The sequence below is a fragment of the Drosophila navojoa genome, chromosome 2 (assembly GCF_054131105.1).
Source record: "Drosophila navojoa isolate 15081-1374.11 chromosome 2, UAZ_NAV_1.0, whole genome shotgun sequence".
Taxonomy (NCBI): Eukaryota; Metazoa; Arthropoda; class Insecta; order Diptera; family Drosophilidae; genus Drosophila; species Drosophila navojoa.
The window spans coordinates 21,061,055-21,082,386 of record NC_142890.1 but is presented as its reverse complement, the minus strand read 5'-3'; the positions used below and the strand labels follow the sequence as shown (position 1 = coordinate 21,082,386).

At 41.0% G+C, this 21,332-nt stretch overlaps 5 protein-coding genes across 6 annotated transcripts; 3 read left to right on the top strand and 2 right to left on the bottom strand.

Annotated features, from left to right (window-relative positions):
- Positions 1 to 5,459: 5,459 nt before the first annotated feature.
- LOC108652125 (uncharacterized) lies at positions 5,460 to 8,012 on the bottom strand. The gene is made up of 4 exons (XM_030390334.2): positions 6,972 to 8,012; positions 6,732 to 6,898; positions 6,541 to 6,657; positions 5,460 to 5,633 (listed from the first exon to the last, which is right to left on the bottom strand). The coding sequence occupies exons 1-4, from the start codon at positions 7,278 to 7,280 to the stop codon at positions 5,513 to 5,515; spliced, it is 714 nt and encodes a 237-aa protein (XP_030246194.2). The 5' UTR covers positions 7,281 to 8,012; the 3' UTR covers positions 5,460 to 5,512.
- A 1,782-nt stretch (positions 8,013 to 9,794) lies between these two features.
- LOC108659867 (uncharacterized) lies at positions 9,795 to 15,364 on the bottom strand. Of its 2 annotated transcripts, none has more exons than XM_018113011.3 (4): positions 14,898 to 15,364; positions 14,585 to 14,802; positions 10,079 to 10,189; positions 9,795 to 10,006 (listed from the first exon to the last, which is right to left on the bottom strand). In XM_018113011.3, the coding sequence occupies exons 1-4, from the start codon at positions 15,219 to 15,221 to the stop codon at positions 9,823 to 9,825; spliced, it is 837 nt and encodes a 278-aa protein (XP_017968500.3). In that variant the 5' UTR covers positions 15,222 to 15,364; the 3' UTR covers positions 9,795 to 9,822. The 2 variants fall into 2 exon arrangements, with proteins under 2 accessions (XP_017968500.3, XP_089121874.1); XM_089265748.1 differs by lacking the exons at positions 14,585 to 14,802; positions 14,898 to 15,364 and adding exons at positions 10,785 to 10,996; positions 11,101 to 12,065.
- A 201-nt stretch (positions 15,365 to 15,565) lies between these two features.
- LOC115565520 (uncharacterized) lies at positions 15,566 to 16,784 on the top strand. Its single transcript, XM_030390727.2, has 3 exons — positions 15,566 to 15,754; positions 15,827 to 16,368; positions 16,457 to 16,784. The coding sequence occupies exons 1-3, from the start codon at positions 15,566 to 15,568 to the stop codon at positions 16,734 to 16,736; spliced, it is 1,011 nt and encodes a 336-aa protein (XP_030246587.1). The 3' UTR covers positions 16,737 to 16,784.
- Positions 16,785 to 17,365: 581 nt separating this feature from the next.
- Positions 17,366 to 18,672, top strand: LOC115565514 (uncharacterized). The gene is made up of 3 exons (XM_030390720.2): positions 17,366 to 17,625; positions 17,722 to 18,266; positions 18,399 to 18,672. The coding sequence occupies exons 1-3, from the start codon at positions 17,437 to 17,439 to the stop codon at positions 18,670 to 18,672; spliced, it is 1,008 nt and encodes a 335-aa protein (XP_030246580.1). The 5' UTR covers positions 17,366 to 17,436.
- A 1,058-nt stretch (positions 18,673 to 19,730) lies between these two features.
- On the top strand, positions 19,731 to 20,669 carry LOC108660175 (uncharacterized). Its single transcript, XM_018113476.3, has 3 exons — positions 19,731 to 19,989; positions 20,049 to 20,254; positions 20,315 to 20,669. The coding sequence occupies exons 1-3, from the start codon at positions 19,813 to 19,815 to the stop codon at positions 20,622 to 20,624; spliced, it is 693 nt and encodes a 230-aa protein (XP_017968965.1). The 5' UTR covers positions 19,731 to 19,812; the 3' UTR covers positions 20,625 to 20,669.
- The last annotated feature ends 663 nt before the right edge of the window (positions 20,670 to 21,332 follow it).

Genomic DNA, 21,332 nt, shown 5'->3' with positions numbered 1-21,332 from the left:
CCTCTTTTTGGTTGCTCATGTGAGATTTTTGCTAATTTTTACCAAGTTGAACTGTAAACAATGTCAGCATTGTAACCAAATGAAAACAAATGCACCAAACAAAACACATTGCGCATACTGCGGGTGCCAGTCGTTGGGTGAGTCTCTGTGTGTGTGCGCTTGGCCTAGAGAGAGAGAGAGACAGAGCGAGAGAGAGAGGGAGAGGTGGGTGGGGGTGGGAAATGATTGTATTAGTTGCTCGGTGGTGGGTACCTAACGAACAGCAGTTGCACTTGCCAACACAGTCGTTGCAGCAGTCGCAAAAATTTTCGTAGCATGCAAAACATTTGTCAAATGTAAATTAGCAATGGGACTGGTGTTAGCAATGAGTTGAGGAAGCGGGGGGCTGAGTGCTGCGGTTCTTTCGCTTGGCATTGGGGCGCGGACAGAGGCTTTGCGCGGTGCAAATCGCATAAAATCACACTTAATGCCCGCAGGCAGCGGCTGCATGCAAAAAGCGCAGCGAGACGTGAATGTCGCTGGCAAACAAACGTCTACAACATGTGTAGAGAAGTGGGTTCTGCCCAGGCCAATGGGCGAGGGGTAGCTATTAAGAGGGGCTCCTACAAATACATACACACATATATGTACATATACATATAGAGTCAGACTCCAACAAACAATTGCAGTGTTGCAGGCAAACGCGTTCCACTCATTTCCAATTTCCAACTTGTTTCTTCTATTGTTCCCAATTATCGCATGCGCCGTACAAAAGCAATGTTTAATTTTTGCTGCAGCAACTTTTGCATGCCACATGCCACGTGCCACACCTAGAGCTAGACAGCCACCCAAAAGTACAAGTCTAACTTTAATAAGCGCCATTTCAATTGTTGTTACTGCTGCTGTTGTTATTGTTGTTGTTGTTGTTACTGCTGCTTGTTGAACCGGGTGCTGCCCACGTTGCGTATGAGCAATTTACATGTCGAGTGTCAGCTGTGACTCGCTCGGTCTCTCTGTGTGTGTGTGTGTGTGTGTGTATGTGTGTAGACATTTAGGTTGTACCAACAAAGTTCTCTGTGCTCTCTCAAGCGCAATTCACGCGCTGATAAGAAAATTCAAAATTTTGGATATTTTCGGCAACAAACTTTCTAATCTGTATTTCTGTGCATAACCATAGTTAAATTAATTAATTAAAATTTGCTGTGTGCATTTTGATTCAGTGAACTAACTGCTTAAAGTGTGCGAAGTAAATAAACACAAAAATTATTATATATATAATTTCTACTAATAATTGTGAAAACTTATTAAATTCTGGTCCTAATATAATTCTCTTAGCCGTTGGAAATGTGTTAAAAATCAAAGAAATATGAATTGTAAAATCTTCATAAGACATTAATATTAAATGAACTAACTAAAATAATTTTTATAGATAAAATTCTATGGGGCATGCCCATTAAAATTTTTATATAATAATTGTACATTACTTTTAAATATATAAATAAAATATTTCATATTGAAGTCTATTTATTTATTTTTGATTAATCAGGCAACTGTGATTTAATTATTGATTGTATAAATATTATATAAATATTATATTATAAATATTTTTCTTTTTATATCTTTTTAATTGAGCATTTTCATAGAACAATCTCGAGCTGTCATGAAAGAGAATATACACAATGTCCAGCAGCAGCTCAGTGAAAAATTCTGGCTTAATTTACGGCTTTCGCATTGAGGAACTATTTGAAGAGCATGCGACGTCAATTGGCAGCTCCATTTTCAAGTCCAATGAACCTGATTAAACCAGAGAGCATTACCGATTAGCACCTGGGCGTGAGCTAACGGCCGTTCTGTGGGCTGGGCGTTCAATGAACTGAGTTGAACCAGTTTAAAGTACCGTAACGGCAATTCAGCACAATTTCGAGAAGAAACGAAATATGGCACAGTTGACAGAACGGATTAGCATTCAGAAAGAAATCAAATATTATCGTATTATATTATTTGTATTATTATAGAGAGCGAGCTGAAGTAACTGAGAGTGCGGCGCAATTGTAGACTGGCATATGATTGGGACTGAAAAGTCGACTCGCATTTCATTTCGCTGCTTGTGTCAGTCACCAGTCTTTTAATTATGTCAAATTCTGATGCCTTTCTGTGTTGTTGTTCTTCTTGGGCTGTTGGCAGCAGGCAAACGTCAGCAGCTAATTAGAGAGAGTGAGCCAGAGGCGTGGCGCGAGTCACTCAATGTCACTCAGCCTGGGCATTGTCTCGGTCGCTGTTCGCAGGTTGCTAAGGTCCCCGGCCAAGTCCCAGGCGAGAGATGTGCTGACTAGGTCGTCGATGCTACTTCAGTGCTTGCCTTAAAAATTGTCACAGTTTCTGCTGCTGCTGCTGCTTGGCCTTGTCATCATTTGCATAAGAAATTTATCTCAATGAGTAGCTAATTGGGAAATTGCGACATGCCCCCAGACAAATGCCTGCAGCGCCCAGCCCAAGCCACCCCCACAACATCAACAAAAGGGCTGAGTGAATCGTTAGCATGTTAGTTTTATTACACTAATCCTTGAACTAATTTGGAGAACGAACCAGTGCTGCATCTCCGTCAAGCATTTTATAATTAAAGCCAAGCAGTGCTGGAAGGGCAAATAAAGCAGACTTTAATACCAGCATAACTATTCAAGTACTCGAAAGATCTCTGCAAGCGAATAGTAAAAGTGAAATAGACCTAAAGTCAACTTTAAAGTAAATGATTTAAACGGAATATCTTCTCAAATGACCCTATTTGGGTGGACAGTAGTGTGCGTGCATTTGACTAATTGCAAATGTACACAGTGTGATATTATAGGCAGCTTAATTTAGCTACACTCAAACGCAAATCCTGGCATTCATGGTTGCAAACTCAATTGGCTAACTGAGCTCATTAGCAGATCCCGCCTCTGGCTCGCTGGCTGTGCGGCAGGCAGGCGGGCGCCGGTGGCCGATAATGTGGGGCAAAGGAAATTAAATTAATTGCACATTTTAATTGACATCGCATCAAATCAATTTGCCGCCCGGGCGGCGATTAATGTATGAATGCAACCAGATCGAGCTCTGTTTGCCACTGTTCCGCCCAGCCTTTTGCCTGCATGCATAATGAGCTCCAGCCGCTGCTCTTGCTCCTGCCACGAACATCATTGGGCGCCCTCGAATGCCAATAAATTATGCCAGGTGTGCGCCGGTGTGCGCGTTAAGCTTGTACATTAACTATTTGGCTCGCTACAAACTGACCCACGGGGCGCACCACACAAACACTGACACCCACGTCGCCAGATTCCGTAACTCTGTATAGGTCAACTGATGATTAGCATCAGTGTTGAGGAACTAATTGTCAAATGCCATTTGTTAATTTAATTTAATTTAATTTAATTTAATTTGTTTAATTTAATTTATATACATATATTCTTATTTAACCACAAATGTTGTCAAGTTTCTTCACTTGGATTTTGGCATAGATAACTCATAACTACTGCTGCAAATATATTATCTTATTGTTCAATAAGAGATTACATCTATATGCACATATGTATATACCCTTGTAATTTTGTTTTCATATCAAATTGTGAGTTTGGGATACGCGTTATTAGAGCTCTTGCGAATTAGCCCAAATGATTTGGTCACATTTCAAACTGCTATCATGACACTGCAATTAACTATCTAATTTGTGATTGACGCTTGTGGTTTGCCCCATTTAATGTTAGAACTTGTCATGAGCTATGATCAAATAATAATTTGCATTGCCATAGAAATATCATATGACAATCACAATTGAAGCGATTTGAAAATAATTTCCAAAACAATCTAATCAAATCGAATGGAAATTAATACTCTGCAGACAATGTATTTATGCAATTGCTAAGATTGCAGACGAAACTTTATACGTAAAGCTATTGAAAACTTGATTGCTGAAGCGCTGCGTGTGCTCAGCGGGGGAAGGTAGCTTAGCTTCTTACACGTAATTTATTTTACATTCTCTCAAGGTACACAAAAAAAAATAAACAGAAACAACGAGAGAGAAATATCATAAAACACAAACTCGCTGCAGTGACTATGTGAGAATGTGAGAGTGTGATATTTGGAATACTGCAGCTGCTGCAACTTCTTCCAGCAGTTATTAATTGTAAAAGCTTGGGAAATTGTGTGTCATTGTACAGCTGGAGAGAAATACAAGAGGTTCTTAAAATTCGTATATGCTCTAGCTCTAGCCTTAGCAAATATGAGCGTTCCATTTTACAGGAGTTTACTTTGTCAGAGCCTCTAATCAGGCATCAATTAAGTGGGGCATTTGCGAGAGCTCGAGATAACTCGTAGCGAATCGAGTACAGGGTATATGCTAGTCGGTCAATTAGATCAGTTTAGCTCATTTGCGGCTGTGCTCGGGCTCTGCAGCGAAAAACGGAAATTCTTTGTGTGCGAAACAAACTTGAAGAGTGCCGGCAACTACAACAACCGCAAAAGCAATTGTGCAATTACAACAAAATGCCTGCATGTGCACGCATGCATGTGTGTGTGTGCATTTTTATATGCCATCGTATGCGTGCGTGTAATTTATGTTTTCAACTTAATTAAAGTTAATTTTTAATGCCGGGCGTGGTCCACAGGTCTGCGGGCATGGGCGTGTCAACTGGCTCAAAGGCGCTCGCAAACATTTTAACAACACTTGGCATTTCATGCTGGTGACATTAAACAGCATCAGCATCAGCAGCTGCAGCAGCAGCGGCAGCGGCAGCAGCGACTGCAACTTTTGTCATGCAATGAGGTCAACAATGAGCGCCCGCAAAAAAGTATGCTACATTTTTTTTTGCCACTTGCCTCTCTGCTTTGCTCTGCTCCGCTCGCCTCGGCTGTTTAATATAAATGCCAATTAAATGCATGTTGCGCGCTGCAATAAAAAGGTCACCTGGAAATGGCACAGCTTAATTATAAATAACACAACACAGACACAACAACAACTATCAATAATTAATTAAGAATTAATGCATAGCCGGCCCTCTTGATATGCATATAAAAAACTACTTGTTTGAAATTGTGCTACACTTCACGAGAGAAAAGTCTTTTTGTCAGAGTACCTCAACGGTGTTGCCTAATAAAATATATTAAATTTGTATAAAATTGTTAATAAGATTAAAAATAACACCAACCTATTCCTAACTATTTGTAGCTAATTATTTAGTTTCCAATAATTCTGTAAAATATTATTTTTATAATACTATTTTTACTAAATATAGAATTTATTATTATCTGCTTAAACTCAATTTTTAGGAAGGAAAAAACAAAAAGAATAAACTAATTTAAAATTTTTTTTTTTTTTCTATTTATTATTTAGTTTGTTGAGTAAGTTATATGGGGTACTCTAAAAGCCCCTTTGTGATTTTATTAGCAGAATTCTACACATTTAGACGTACCCAAATTAGACACTTGTTCTTATTTTTTGAGTTCTCTTTATTTATCTTTTGTTTTACAGTTTTTCGTAGTCGATCCCAATAAAGCTCCGCTGTCAGATGTCGTCTGTGTATGGTGATATGCTGTCAAAGCTCAACGGGCAGTGGCTATGTAGAATCTGCTCGCAGTTCTCCTCGCGCAGATACGGCATGTGATGCTTCTCGTGATCCTCAAGGCTGAAAGGAAAAAGAAAAATAAAGAAAATGTCAGCTTCATAGACAATCGGATCCTAACTTACGTAAACATATATCTGAATAGTTTGTATAAGAAACCCTCACTATCGTGCCCAGCTAATGCTGTGCAGTATGCTTTAAGGGCACAGGCTCGGCCATCGAAGCCACTGCGGTCCATTAGCTCGTGGAGCAGCTCGTATGTGTCCCTTCTGAAGGGTCGATTCTCATGCTTCACTGATATCGGTGTGTTGGCTCGAAATCCAAAGCCATGGGCCCATATAGTTGGGCTTGCTATCACATTGTTCTTGACGTTTATGCGAAACTTCAAATGAAAAGAGGCATTTGTTAAGCATTTGTTCGAATGGCATGTTAAGCCTCTGCTGCTCGACTGTTACCCACAAATATACGAGATGTCTCTATTATGTCCAGAAAGCGTTTGGCTCGACTATGCTGAGTAGTTGCATTCTGCTGCGCAGCCAAAGTCAAGTTGACCAAAGCAGCTGTAAGCAACAGAGAGACCTGAAAAATGTTCATTGCTGAGGTTGCAGCCGGAGAACTGAACCAAACGCTGCGTGACAGCAGCCCGGACAGTTACAAATGTGACAAACGCAGCAGTTTCTTGTTGAAAATCCAAACTGGTTCTGACAATAACATTGATTACGACTAGCCTGCTAAGTGCTCTAACTGAGCCAATTCCTGTGCCACTGTGACAATGTGACGCTACCATGCGAAGTGAATATAGTCAGTGTGTAAGCAACTGCTGAGTTCTTTGACTACATTTCTTAAAATACTAATTTGTGCTCTTGGAAAACAATTTCTAAAATAATCCATTGACTTGCCAACGGCAGAATACAGATGCGAATTGCGAACACGGTATCAGTCATGTTTGTGGGCTCTACTCTTTACTCACCTAAATATTAGCTTGAGTAGCTTGAACAGCATTCCGCTCTTCTGATGTGGCTTATCGACATCCAAAATGGCCGTGCAGAAGGATTTCAGCAAGCAGGCGCGTCCATCAAAGCCGTGGCTATAAACAAACGATGCTCGATTGAAATATACGAACAAGGTTGTAGCATGATGTGTGGTGCAGTGAGTACTTACCCATCCAGGGCAGATTCCAGTTTTGAGAACAAGTCGCGCTTGTACAGAATTCTGTTTTTCTGACGCTGCTCCTTGGGATCAGGAAACGGATAGTTGGCACGAAAGCCATAGCCATAGGCGAAGAGTGTATTGATTTTGAGCAGAGTGTTCTTGCCATTGGTACGCCACTACCGTAGCAAAGGGGAGTTCAGTCAGTACTATAGACTATAGAAGCGAGACGCATTAAGACGCTCCACTCACCGACATACGCGAGCCCTTTGTGAACTCCAGGAAGCGTTTGCCACGTCGCAGGATCCGTGTGCCATTGTTAACTGTCAGCTCGCTGGTGTTGAAATTGTCGTAGTGCATGTCAATGTTGTCGCTGCTGTTGTGACGCCTGTCGCTGAGGGCGGCATCGAACTCGTCGGCGCTCTGCACAACAGCCGGGCCCATCCAAAACAGAACCATCATCAGCATCAACGCTACGGCTGATGGGCGTGCTGACAGGCAAATCAAGGAGCAGCTGCCTCGGCATTTGCGCCTAATTAATACACTATCAGGCGACGACATTATTGATTTACAAAATGTTAAACACAATTATTTTATTTGACTTGTCTTTTTCTTTTAATTTAATATTGGTCTTTTCTTTTTGTTTTCTTTGTGTACATTGTCTGCTCGTTTGTGCGACGCGCTTCCGTCCAGTTTTTCCTGGTGACTGATGTGCCCTGGTATACTTAATCTGTTTGACATAAATACCGGTATAGACCACCACCTCAGCCTCAGCCAAAGTCATAGCTTCAGCTTCAGCTTCAGCCTCAGTCTCTGTCTTACCCCAGCTTCAGCTGAGAGCCCAAGCAGCGAAGCAGACAAACAAAATACCAACAACAACTGAAAAGTCGTTGTCCCCTGCCTTTCATTGTCGTTTGTTATTGTTGGCATTGCTTATTTACTTATTTATCGCTTTGTGTGCTGCTCTGACATCGCATGTCTCTGCTTCAGCTTGTACCAGTTTTACGTTTGCTTTCCCGTCTCTATTTCTCTCCCGCTGGCCATTCGCTGACTGTCTTCAGAAGAGAGCCGGACATGACATCCACTTGTTAACACTTTTTCTCTCTATCTTTCATGACGCTAATCTTCGTGCTGATTCGTGTTGACATGAAGAATTTACCCAGCCAACTGCGGGCACATTAATGAAAGAGGTGCGAAGAGCGATTGAAAATCGGGCTTGAATCTGGGTGAACTTTCTTTTATTCTAAGAAAAGACAAATTGATAAATTATGTTAGGGCGAAACAGTAAAGAATTTTGATAATTAGTAATTTATTTGATTAAGTTTAAATATATGCAAGTCAGCTGAAGTCATAAGAAAATCCCATGAGGAGTAGTAAAAGTTTCTGGAATATATATATTTATAGTAGCTTGCATGAAATTGTTTTCCTAGGAATATTTTGTTGGAATGATAAACAAATCGAATATTAAAGCCAATGTTTCAACAGCAATGTTTAACGATATGGAACAGCTGATCAACTCTCCAAGTCTACTGACCATGCAACACAGCTGTGAGACATCTGCATATCTGTGAAGTTTTGTATAAGGATCTACTCTTTCAGTTGAATGCTGGGAGCGAATGCTGGGAGACAGATTTTATATCCGATATTTCCTTTGATTGAGCCTAGAAGTGTGAGTGGATTTTGAGGTAATGCACAAATTGTATGCGTTGAAAAAGTTTTTGCTCGATGCATCATCCACGCATTAGGTGTTGAGTTTGTGACTCGTCTCGAACCTAATCGAACCCTGCGAGAATATAACATACAACTAAAACCCTTGCAACAGAAAACATACGAAGGATTAGGCAGGCGCACAACATATTCTTTTCTATAAATGCATAAATATTAGTTTTTAAATAAACCTGTAATAAATAAAAACTAACTATATATATCGACATACATTTACAAAAGTATGTGCAACAACAGAAAGAGAGCCAAGGGGCTGGACATGAGTCGCCTGATTGCGTATGCATGCAGTGTTGTCTCCTAAAAAATTGGTTTACTCTGGCGAGCTTATAAGTACATGTGCTGCTAAGCTTACAATTGAAATATTCTTACATACATACATACACATGCACATTATTTATGCACAGCTGTACACGCATAAATTCAAATGGAAAATCAATCCCAGTTTCCTTTTGAAGCACGCTTAAGACATTTAAAATAGTCTAGTCTTAAAATGAATGACTAAATTATTTTTTTTTTGTTACATTGAGCTCCACATCATTAAAATGACATGACTCAGCTGCAGAGTTTATTTGGCGATTTATCTTAGTTCAGATAGCAGCAAAGCGTGTAGCCCAGGAATCCCAACGCTGTCTTATATACTCTTACATGGAGTGGATGAACAATAATTTGTCAATTTAGTTTTATCATTCGATTTAATTTTTATTTATTATTATTACTATTATTATAAATATTTGCTAACTAATTTATTTTATATTTTGTATTGTTTTACTATTATTATTTTTTTTGTGTCAATATTAATAAGTCTATGAGGTATATTTTCTAAGAATTTTTAATAAACAGGCTCTTGGCAGAGACTTTTACCAGCTGTCTATGTGGACTGTGAAAGTTTGTCAGCGCTTAAATGTTTCGCTTAATTTTCACTCAACTGTCAGGTCTGGCAATTTTTCGAGCTTGTTGATTAAATTAAATTTCCAAAAAGTTTGCCAAATATATTTGGTAGGTCTCCCAGTGCTCTCTGCTTCTTTTTTTGTTTTTATATATTTCTTTTCAATTAAATAATGTTCAGGCTTTTGGCATAAGTCGCTGTGCCAGACGGCAATAAGTGCTCACACTCACACACTCAACCCACTCCCCTCGCTCCTCGCATCTGCCGTTGAGTTCGGGCTCTCAGTTCCAACTCTCGCTGCGAGACAACATACATATCTGGACACGGCTTCGATTGGACACAACGGGATGCAATGGGGGCAGTCGAGAAAAATGAATTGTCATTTATAACCCGATGGCAACAAGTGATTGGGACAAGGGATTGCCATGGCTGGCGCACCGCGACATAAGGATCCATTAAAACGATTTCATAAGACAATTTTTGTATTGCAATTTATTGGGCGTAATAATTTTTCGGCGGCGTCGAGTATTTACCGAAAGCCAACTCCAGTAGCGAGAACTGACAGGCGTATTGCTGGGCACAGTCGACATTATGGGCGTGCCGATAGGCATTATCGTAATGCACAATGTCTGAATTTTCCTGCAACTCTCGCGTGAAAATGCGCTGCTTGGGCAAGCTGAAAGAGAGGAATGGAGTGAGAAATTAATATGCTCATCTGTCACTCAATATGTATAAATATATATAATACCTGAATATTATGCGCAGCATCTCACCAATCATGTTCATCTTATTGCGCTGGAAATATTGACGACTCTCGCAAAGAGTGCGCAGAACGCAATCACGTCCATTGTAGCCCATGCTGAAATTGTGGGCAAAAATATGAATTAAATTAAGTGAAATATTAGAAATAAAGTTACAGTTTAAAAAATCAAGAAAAAATAATGGGTAGATTAAAATATCTATGTGCATACATATTTACACAAAATGTAAAAAGTTTTATAAAATATATAAACATAACTTCTAAGCTTCTTTCAGTAAGCAATGAATAATTCAGCAACATAAAAATAAATTTAAACAATAGTGAAAAAATCATACTTAAGAAGTTTTCATATTTATAAGTATATATATAAGTATTCTTATGCTGATTGATCATGTTCTTATACTTATATATACTACTTACTTAATATAATAAGAATACTGGAAGCTTGCGAAAAGTCTAGGTTTATATATATATAGAAATAAAATAAAAATGCTTCGACTGATAATATAAACTTTTTTGTTTACGTTGAGAGTATTGATAGAAAAAAAAAAAAAAAAAAAAAAAAAAACTAAACTCGTTAAATATAGTCTATTATAATGCATATAATATTCTGCACTATATTAATTTACTTAGTAAATCTCATTAATTGTTGGTCCTCCCCTTTTGAATATATATAATAAATAATATGTATTACTTATCAGCGATTGCTTCAATATCCTGATAGATGGCACTCCTGGTGCGACGGCGTAATACAGGTGCAAGTGAGGGATTCCGTGTGAAGCCGTGCAGGCTCTGCAGGACCCACGTATTGTTGGGCAGATCGTAGGCCACGCCCCAATTAAGGCCGTAACTATTGTAGGCATAGTAGGGATTGCCAATGATGCCGACTGTGATGCACACAGCAACCTGAGCAGTGAAAAGTGCAAGAAATCAGAGATGTTACTCGACGAGCGAAGCGACAGAGATGAGCGGGGATGGGAGTCGATGTCCAATGTGACAGTGACACATACGGTGAAGGAGGAGCCTTCGGGAAAGCTGAGATAACGCTTGGGTCGGCTCAGCCGGCGCACGGATTTGGCTGGCAGCGGTTGGTCCAAGGGGGCGAATGACGCAGACGTTGTCTTTGCACGTTCCATCATAGTCATCAATGCTGGCACCGGCAGCGGCGGCGGCACCAACGGCGGCGGCTGCGGCAATAAATCATTGGAAGCGTTGACGCTGCCAAGTGGTGCGTCTGTTTTATGAGTCATGAAAATGGCTGGCAGTGGAGTGGCTGCATTTGCAGCACTTGTCGTCGCAATTAAATCGTAAATCAAAAAGTTTGCAACAATTAAACGATAATTAAACAATACGAAGCGCGCGTAAATCATGGCTAGCTACGTGCCGTACAGCTCGAAGGGCTCAGTGCAACTGCCGCAAGACGTTTGCAAAGACAACGACAAAAGGTGAACAATCGTTGCCAAACAAATGGCCAAAGTGCAAATGTGCCAATCGACAGTTAGTGTCGGAATGCAGCTGCAACGTCGCTTTGCAGTGCCAACAATTGCCACCAGCAACAGCAGCAGTAACAGCAGCAACAACAACAGCAGCAGACACAGTCGAAGTTGGCGTCGCAGTCACGTTTACAATAAACACGACACAGACAGGCCACACACCAAGGCAAACACTCACACACTCATACTCACACACACACACATTCATTTACAGGCTGTGGCAGGTGCTGCGGTTTAATTGAATTGCCTATAAGGCTTTTCGGGGCCAAGAAATCCACCTGCTGGCTCGCTCTAGCGGCAGCTGCCCTGCGCAAAAACAGTTAGCACTAGTGGCGCAGTCAGAGATGCCTGCACCACCGACGATGAAGATCGATGGTTTGATTGCCGTTCAATTGATGGAGTGCAGTGCTAGCTGCTCTATGTTCTTTAACCTTTACGAATTGCTTGTTTACTGGGAGGAGTTGAATAGCATCTACACCTGTAGAAAAGTTGTTGAATCAAATTAAACATTTAGGTATCAGCTTAAGGCATGTTTTGTTTTTATATAAAAAGAAATTATTATTTTAAAATATTTATTATGTCTTCAATGAGGAAAATTTAAAAAGGTTTTTTTTTCTAAACATAAATTAATTTTATTTGAGTTTATTTAACTTTTAAATATTTTTTTCTGAGTAAAAATAAATAATAATATTGAAAATATATGTATATTTTATATATACAAATATATATGAAAACTAACTTTAATAATTGTTAGATTCTTTCTGCAGTAGTGACTTTTGTTGCCCTACATCCTATCCCTTCCAATATATAAATAAAATACATATAAAATACAGTTGAATGAAATATAATATTATTTAATTTAATTCACTCCTTGGATTTGGCTAAGCAGACATCCACTAGTGGTGCACAAAATATGGAATTTGTTAAAGTAGGTTGGCGAAACTCGTGAATCGGCCCAAGTCTAGTAAAGCCTTGCTCTGCTGTGTGCTAGCCATGCCAATGGCTGGCATTGTGGAAACCAGTAAACAAACAAACAACTTCATTAACCTCGCAGACATGCATACATACATATGCATGTATGTATCTGTCGTCTAAGTTGGTACAAGCCCAGAAAGTGCGTGCGTGCGTGCGTGTACGTGTGTGTGTGTGTGTGTGAAGAAATGTTTGTTGGCAAAGCAAAGCGCTTAGTTGACCCATTAGAACAAAGAGGCTCGTAAAGCAAGGCCAAAGTCAATGGCCAAAAATTGGCAGGCGTCAATTGTGGGCGCTAAGCAAAACAGACAATCGAAGCACAAGCCAAACGAATCGAATCGAAACCAAACGAATCGAATAGCATCGAATCGAATGAAAACAATCATAAAATAGGCCCCAATGCCAAGATGAGCACGTTTATAAAAGCCTGGCTAAGGTCAATGGGACACCCAAGTTAGAGTCAAATGTTCGGGCCAAAACTTCTGATGACCACTCGAGGCTTAGCAGTCGCTGCAAATGACGCACAAATAGACCTAAGCCCCGTGATTACCATGACAATGTGTCTCTCGTTCTGTCTTTCCCTATGTGTGTGCGTATCTGTTTCGCCTCGATAAGGTCGGGGCATTTTACAGATCGAACCCACCAGATAATGGTAGCTGGGAGCTGCAAATTCAAATGATATATGCAGATGTTTGCCCTGTAAAGACGCTGCACATAATTCTCGTTCCCAATTATAGTAGTCTTTGTTGTAGTGCATTTTTCCTTGGGTCAATATTAAAGTTGTGCGCAAAAGACTTTTCGGATATTAAACTATTTCCGAAGCATACAAAAAGCCAATTTAAATGCTAATATAAAATACCAACATTTTATTATTATGCCAGCCGCACGCATTCACACTCCCACACTCACACACACACAGACAGACAGACAGACAGACAAACAGCCAAACAGCCGAACAGAATATAGTTGTGGCTGGCAGGCGTGCCTGGAGAAGGGCGTGGCAGTTTGAGGCTGTAAGTTGAGGGGGAGGGCAGACCACTTGAGCTGGGAAAGTTGTCTTGGGCTTGGCCGCACTGTGCGTGATAAGCCAAGTGCTTGGGCTGACTGCAGCACCCACTAATACACGCACACACGCACACTCATATACATGTTAATATATATATTTATATATAAGTGGGTATAATTCTATATACAGTCGCTGCTTGAGTGCACGAAGGAACAGTCAGTCAATTCGTATACGCACACAGCTCACGAACACTGCGGGCATGTAAAGTAGCTACATATGATTTTGGTATTGAGATATTTATTGAATGTATGCCAATGCAAACATTGGCTTAGCGTGTCACCTAAACGGCCTTACGATGCTCTCTTAACATAATGAGAGCATTAAGTCTAAATCGAATAGGCAAAATATATGAATCTCCATTCAAATATTTTGATGAACTTACGAGTGTGTGCTAAAATAATTGTGAAGTTGGTTAGATGAGATCTCATAAATTGCAAAAGTTTCAGTAAAGACTTTTTAAAAGTGTTGGGGAATATTATTGGTTGTAAAAAGTTTTCTTAGCTAATCGATCTTCAAGAGCTAGCTTAAGGTTTTAGCATAATGACTGGATACAATTATTAGCGAAGCAAACAAAACAAAATTTAACTTAAATTATTCATTTTAAGAAAAAAGTTAGAATTATTTTATAACATATAAACAAATGGTAAAAAAAAAATAACAAAATTATAAATATTGTGAAAAATAATATATTATATATAATAAAAAACATAATAATAATATATGTTATTATAATTATATTTTTAATAATAATATACATATATTAAAGCGAGTATTTTAAATAAAATTGAAACCTAATCAAATTGAAATTTATATAATTTATTTATTTAGTTACTTTAATACCATAAGAAGGGGCTGCTGTCCCAGCTAGGTTAGGGCCAGAGAAATGGTTTGAATCGTATAATTCTATCTTAAACTTTTATTACACTTGAGGATTGTATGACTATCCTTTACATTCGAGCTCACCTGTCTATCATTGCCTCCAGGTTGCCATAGAGATCACGGCGATGTCTTCGCTTGATTTTGGCAACTGCCGCGCTGGGTCTCTTTCTGTTCCAGCCGTGGGCATTGTGCAACACCCACGTGATGTTGGGCAAGTCGTAGGCAATGCCCCAATTCAGACCAAAGCTTAAGTACAAGTAGTGAGGATTGCCAATGACGCCCGTGGTCAGGCAGATAGCGGCCTAAGTTTGCAAAGAATTTGGCTTAAACTATGCAGAAACTCTGATGCTGTTGTCCGCATGTGTGGTGCCGTGTGCTTTGTTTGCTGTTCACTTACCGATGCCGATGAACCCAGAGGAAATGCCACAAAACGTTTCCCCCTCGAGAGCTTACGCTGTGACAATGGCCTCAATGAAGCAGCGTGCGGCTCCAATGGGTCCATTTCCTCAGCGTCTGCCAGCGTGATATTGTTGACTCGGCTTTCATGATTCGTGTGCGCATCGATGGCTGTTGCCAGCTGTGCCGCTGTGGCAAACACATCCAGAGCATCGCTTTTGGCCCCAGCACTCAGAGACAGTCCGCCCTGGCAATCGCCCAACGGCAGCAGCAGCAGCAGCACTAGCACTAGTTCTAGTCCAGGAACCAACCAAGTGTTTGACATATTCTGGCTGCGTATATTTCGACAACTGAATCAAAGATTGGGCTTGGATTTTGGGCAGCAGCATTTGAGGCATCGTCTGCCGGCCCTTGCCATTTCCCATTGATGCCAAGTTGTTAATTAAATTAGATTGCAAACTGGTTTCAGGCCTGACCCAATTCTTGAGGTTCAGCCGTGGCTAGTTCGAACTAATTACTTAACCAAACAAACTAACTTTGCGGTCAATCATGGTCAGCTCTCCAGATCCAAATTGACTAGCCACGCTGTGTCCTAAGATCTTGGTCTAAATCGACTCTGTAGCTCGGCGGCCGACATGTCTGTACTTCAGTCGCTCTACGCTTGCAGTTATGGCTGATCGCATGCGCTGTTTACTCCTAGGGCTGCTGCTTACCACGTTGCTGACTCTGGTCAGAGCTGAATATAACAGCTCCGATAGCCGCGCCCTCAGCTATGTCCGCGAGAAACCCAAGCATCTGCCGCACTTGCTGCAGCGACAAAAGCGCTGGCTTATCTTTGAGAAAGGCACTGTCGTCGCAGTAAGTAATCTGGCCACCACTGGCACTTTGTGTATCATGAAAATCACTTTTATTTATTAAATACTGCTGCAGCTGACTGGCAATTGTGCAAAGGCTGTGGTGGACACTAGGCCAAGAGGCTTGCTCCTGCTGGGCGAGGCAACTGCGTTCTATCCAGTGCCTTCATCGGTTGATGACATATTCCCAAGACGCAGGCGAAAGCCAACGCCCGCACCGCCTCCACCACCACCACCATCAACACCACCACCACCTACCCCAGCAAAAGCTGTGGTACCTGTAGTGCCTGCTGCAGCAGTTCCAGCTGAACCTTTGCTGTACTCCCAGCAACCGGTGATTATTCCCTTAAGTCCAGCCGATCCCATACACTCGTTCTACTACGCATATCCACAAGTGCCACCAGTTGTAGGACACCGCAAATCCTATGTTCAGCAACCATCCACCGGGTGTCCTGCATCCATGCTGGTGAAGGACGCGTATGGCAACTATCACTGCCGGCCTTCATCAGTGGTCCGGCGCCTGGGTCGCGAGCTTAAAAGAGACGGTGCCAACCTCGTAAACGATGGCCAGAGTCCCCATGGAATACTCTTCGATTTGCTGATGATGCTGTCCCAGATGTAAGTACAGTAAATGCACCAATAAGCGCACGCGCTTAACACTTATAAAATCCCTCGCCCTCTCTCTCTCTCTCTCTCTCTGGGACAGCCACCAGTATAAGTCGCGCTACTGCATCATGCGCACGCTGTGCGAGTCCCGCCATCTGCTGGTGCCTCCTGGTCAGTCGCTGTTCCACGATATCTTCCGCATTCTGCTGCGCTACGTGCATCCGGAGATTGCCCAGAAGCCGGCATATCACAAGGCCTTCACCGCTGGCCACTCCCTGCATGAGTGCGCCCAGTGGTATGGAGCATACTGTCCTCAGAGCTTCTTACTACATTTCAGCGAACAATTCCGAGGCAAATTTGCAAATACATTTAACAAATAAAGCCATAAACACAATTAAATAAAATATGTGTTCGACCTTTAGTCAATCTGCGATGAAATAATGTGGTTGCTGACTTATATCTGAGTTCTATCTATAGTAAATCTTGATTATAGTTATCTAATGCTGATCGGTATTGATATTGAAATATGCAATAGAATATCTGTCATTTATCTATAGTTTGTGTTTAAGCCTATAGAACAATGTTCTTATTTTCATTCACCAAAATATATCATCTGTAAAGGAAAGTGCGTCTATTGTTGAGTGTGTAAGGCTCAACATTGGTCTTTTACATATTCTTCTCTTATGGCTGAGTTTGTAGGGCTCAACGGTCGTCTCTTACATATTATTGTTGCTAAGACTGGAAGGGTTAGTGCTCATCTGTCTATTTATAGAGTCTACACATGTCACCCTTATATTTTCCCCTCGCACAGGCTGCTAGTTGCTGTTATACGATCTTCGTATATTCGTATGCTAATGCTTGAATACTCTTAATGAGATAAATAGAGACAGAGAATGTCAAGTTGTTAATTAAATTAGATTGCAAACTGGGTGCAGGCTTAATGCAATTCTTGAGGTTTAGCCATGGCAATTTTAAACTAATTACCTCGCAAAACAAAGTCGCATTGCAGTCAATTAGGAGAGCACTCCAGCAGTTCGATGGCCGACATGTCTGTACTTCAGTCGCTCTACGCTTGCAGTTATGGCTGATCGCATGCGCTGTTTACTCCTAGGGCTGCTGCTTACCACGTTGCTGACTCTGGTCAGAGCTGAATATAACAGCTCCGATAGCCGCGCCCTCAGCTATGTCCGCGAGAAACCGAAGCACCTGCCGCACTTGCTGCAGCGCCAAAAGCGCTGGCTTATCTTTGAGCCAGGCACCGCTGTCTCAGTAAGTAATCCAATCTAATCAGTAAGGGCCATCAGCACAATCATCGTTAGGATTAGAATTTTGTTTATGTTTAATCATTTTTATATATTACTACAGCTGACTGCCAATTGTGCAAAGGCTGTGGTGGACACTATTCCCAGAGGCTTGCAGCTGGTGTTTGAGGCAACTTCGGTTTATGAACTGCCTGGATCGGTTGATGACTTATTTCCAAGACGCAGGCAAAAGCCAAAGCCCTTACCGCCTTCATCTCCACCACCAGCACCAACACTACCACCTCCGCTATCTACTCCAGCACAAGCTCTGGCCTTTCCTGCAGCAGCAGTTCCAGCTGCACCTTTGCTGTTCACTCAGCAACCGATAATTATTCCCTTAAGCCCAGCCGATCCCATACACTCGTTTTACTACGCATATCCACAAGTGTCACCAGTTGTAGGACACCGCAAATCCTATGTGCAGCAACCATCCACCGGGTGTCCTGCATCCAAGCTGGTGAAGGACGCGTATGGCAACTATTATTGCCGGCCCTCAGCAGTGGTCCGGCGTCTGAACCGCGAGCTTAAGAGAGACGGTGCCAACCTCGTGAACGAGGGCCAGAGTCCACATGGAATGCTCTTTGATTTGCTGATAATGCTGTCTCAGATGTAAGTACAAAAAAAAGACACCACAAAGCACACGCGCTTAACACTTATAAAATCCTTCGCCCTCTCTCTCTCTCTCTCTCTCTCTCTCTCTCTCTCTCTCTCTCTCTCTCTCTCTCTCTGTCTCTGGGACAGCCACCAGTATAAGTCGCGCTATTGCATCATGCGCACGCTGTGCGAGTCCCGCCATCTGCTGGTGCCTCCTGGTCAGTCGCTGTTCCACGATATCTTCCGCATTCTGCTGCGCTACGTGCATCCGGAGATTGCCCAGAAGCCGGCGTATCACAAGGCCTTTACCGCTGGCCACTCGCTGCACGAGTGCGCCCAGTGGTATGGGGCATACTGTCCTCAGAGCTTCTTACTACATTTCAGCGAACAATTTCGGGGCAAATTTACATTTAACAAATAAAACAATATAACATAATAATATAAAATATGTATCCGGTCTTTAGTCAATCTGTAATGAAATGATGTGGTTGTTGACTTCTATTTTAGTCCAATCTGATTCTATCTGTAGCAAATTTCTATGTTTATATATGCATGTGCATTCGAATGCTTTGCATTTGCCTATAGTTCGTGTTAAAGTCTATAAAACAATTGAGATATTTGATTTTACCAAAATAAATCATCTATAACAGAAAGTTTAATTTTATCATATTAAATATTTATAAAATATCAAGAGATTCACAATGAAAGAGAGAGAAAGATACAAAAAGAGAAAGAGAGAGAGAACGAATGACATATTTAAAGGTAACGGGAATCAGAATAACTTGTGACAATAATTTTCTGTATTTAGATAGATTTATTTATAATACAAATTATAATAATATTTTTGCATTAATTATGTGCAGCAATTAATAATTATAAAAAAAAAACTAAAAAAATGTATATATTGTAATTTAAAGCTTAACATTTATATTGCACAATCATAATTGGGCTTTTGGCTTTTGGCTCACAGTTTTTCTAGGACAGTCGGAAATGTTTTTTTAGTTTGCTTAAAAAACTTGGCAATAAATTGGCAACGCAAAAAAGTTTATTTTTATTATGTGTTGAAAAAAAATGTGCAATTGAATTTAAGTAAATATCCAAAAGCGGACATTTAATAAATATCCATATATATATGCAAATAAACACATGCATTTATACATATATACATGGTTGTGTATATATGTAAATTTGTATATATATTTATGTATAATTTTTTTTGGCCCACTTTCTGGCTATTTTTCGCATTTTTCTCTCTCTTAATTTGTGTTTGTTTTCCGCTGTAAATACAGCATAGTTTTTGTGCGGGCCCAGAATACGTTGAATGCTGATAAAGCTTGGCATGAAGCAATGGAGCATGCGGCTTCTGTTTACTTTTAGGTGTTGCTGCGGCCTGTTAACTGTGAACCGTTGTGCGAGTATTTGCAGGCAGTCGCTAATCAGCTGGGGCAACAGCAGTTAAGCTGCTGCCCACCAAAGAGGTGGATCTAGTGCAGAGCAGGTGTGCTAGCAATTAAGCATCGTTAGCCGGAATCAGTCTCTAGCCAAACGCCACGCTGTAAGAATGACTCGTCCATTGCAATTGGTGCTAAATGCAATAGTTCTGCTGTCCGTGAGTCGTGCGGCCATAGCTGAGGCACAGCTGGTTGCTGAGCCAGGTGGCAATGCCACAAGAGCCGTGACAAGGTTACTCAGTCGCCAGAAGCGATATCTGGCATTTCCGGAGGGCTCTTCGGTTTCGGTGTGAGTTCAGCCATGCAGCCAGTTGCTGTGGCCTCCACTAATTATTTCGATTCATAGGCGGCGATTTGCCTAACCATTGGCATGATTGGCAATCCCGATGTGGACTATCTCAGCTGGGCCGTCAACTGGGGCGTTGCGTACGACCTGCCCAATCATAATTGGGTTATACAGAATGCCCATGGCTTCACCAATCTCACCAAGCCCATGCTGCAGCGACGCTCGAGGCGCAGTTTCTACGACGAAATTCAGTCCGCATTCGATCAGTAAGTAGACTTCAATTCACGACAGCCCAGTCTAATCGCAGTTGGTTTTCCTCTGGCCAGCATGGGCTTCAATGGACGCGCTTGTGTGGCTCGTGCTCTGTGCGAGAGCGCCAAGTACCTGCATGCTCCCGGCCAGCGTGGCAACATGCTGGAGGAGCTGGTCCACGCCGTGCTTAGCATGCCCGCGTCGCCAGTGATGGACCATGAGCCGCGGGCGCATCACCACTACGACCGCATCTACAGGCGCTCCAAGCGACAGCCGCGCGACTGCAACGAACTCTATCCGGGCTGTCACTTTTCGCTGCTGGCCCTGGCTCTGGGTAAATATGTGGCAGCTCCAGCGCAGCTTACCAAGTTCAATTTTATGTGAAGAACAAAAATAAACGTGAATAAATATAAAAGATAAAAAATAAAACATAAAGCTAGAAGACTTTTATGAAATTGGATAAAGTCAGAGCTCATCATTTGCTTGGCCCAAGCATGCGAGTTAGGAACTTAATGGAATTATTAAATCCGCTGTTCCAGCCCCAATTTCATCACCAAAAAACAAACACACAACGTGGTATTTTTTTAAAACAAATTATTTTCATTCTTCTTTATTTAATAACGCGTAACATTTATTTATATAGTAATTGTTTTTATGCATTTGTTTATTTGTTTGTCTTTTTTAACTTTGTTTTTCTCTCGTTAATATTTGTTTTTTTATTTAGCATTTTCTGCTGTTATTATTTTCATTAATTTTATGCTTGCCATTTTCTGAGAATCTGAGCTTCAATTTATTTTTGTTTTATTTGGATCTTCTTCTTCTTCTTGCAAATGCAAATTTTACGTTATACATTTCGTTTGCTAGCATTGAATTATGTTTCTGGTTTTTGTTTTGTTTTTTTTTTTTCATTTTTCATTTTATATTTTGCTATTTTATATAGTTTGTTGTGGTTGTTGTTGTTAAGTTACTTTGTTGCTCAAGTGCCATTTTGCTTGTGTGCTTGTGACTGCGCGTGTACTTTCATTTAGTTAGTGTGATTTGTATTTGTTAGTTCGTATATATATTTATGTATATTTTGTTTTGTTATTCAAA

Excerpts from the sequence above, each read along its gene's own strand:
- LOC108652125 (XM_030390334.2), bottom strand. The coding sequence starts at position 7,280 with ATGTCGTCGCCTGATAGTGTATTAATTAGGCGCAAATGCCGAGGCAGC. Across the intron at positions 6,899-6,971 it reads CAAAGGGCTCGCGTATGTCG|TGGCGTACCAATGGCAAGAA; the intron begins GTGAGTGGAGCG and ends TTGCTACGGTAG. Across the intron at positions 5,634-6,540 it reads CTACTCAAGCTAATATTTAG|CCTTGAGGATCACGAGAAGC; the intron begins GTGAGTAAAGAG and ends TTTTCCTTTCAG.
- LOC115565520 (XM_030390727.2), top strand. The coding sequence starts at position 15,566 with ATGGCTGATCGCATGCGCTGTTTACTCCTAGGGCTGCTGCTTACCACG. Across the intron at positions 15,755-15,826 it reads AGAAAGGCACTGTCGTCGCA|CTGACTGGCAATTGTGCAAA; the intron begins GTAAGTAATCTG and ends ATACTGCTGCAG. Across the intron at positions 16,369-16,456 it reads CTGATGATGCTGTCCCAGAT|CCACCAGTATAAGTCGCGCT; the intron begins GTAAGTACAGTA and ends TCTCTGGGACAG.
- LOC115565514 (XM_030390720.2), top strand. The coding sequence starts at position 17,437 with ATGGCTGATCGCATGCGCTGTTTACTCCTAGGGCTGCTGCTTACCACG. Across the intron at positions 17,626-17,721 it reads AGCCAGGCACCGCTGTCTCA|CTGACTGCCAATTGTGCAAA; the intron begins GTAAGTAATCCA and ends ATATTACTACAG. Across the intron at positions 18,267-18,398 it reads CTGATAATGCTGTCTCAGAT|CCACCAGTATAAGTCGCGCT; the intron begins GTAAGTACAAAA and ends TCTCTGGGACAG.
- LOC108659867 (XM_089265748.1), bottom strand. The coding sequence starts at position 11,460 with ATGATTTACGCGCGCTTCGTATTGTTTAATTATCGTTTAATTGTTGCA. Across the intron at positions 10,997-11,100 it reads CCGAAGGCTCCTCCTTCACC|GTTGCTGTGTGCATCACAGT; the intron begins GTATGTGTCACT and ends TTCACTGCTCAG. Across the intron at positions 10,190-10,784 it reads ATTGAAGCAATCGCTGATAA|CATGGGCTACAATGGACGTG; the intron begins GTAATACATATT and ends CCACAATTTCAG.
- LOC108660175 (XM_018113476.3), top strand. The coding sequence starts at position 19,813 with ATGACTCGTCCATTGCAATTGGTGCTAAATGCAATAGTTCTGCTGTCC. Across the intron at positions 19,990-20,048 it reads CGGAGGGCTCTTCGGTTTCG|GCGGCGATTTGCCTAACCAT; the intron begins GTGTGAGTTCAG and ends TTCGATTCATAG. Across the intron at positions 20,255-20,314 it reads ATTCAGTCCGCATTCGATCA|CATGGGCTTCAATGGACGCG; the intron begins GTAAGTAGACTT and ends TCCTCTGGCCAG.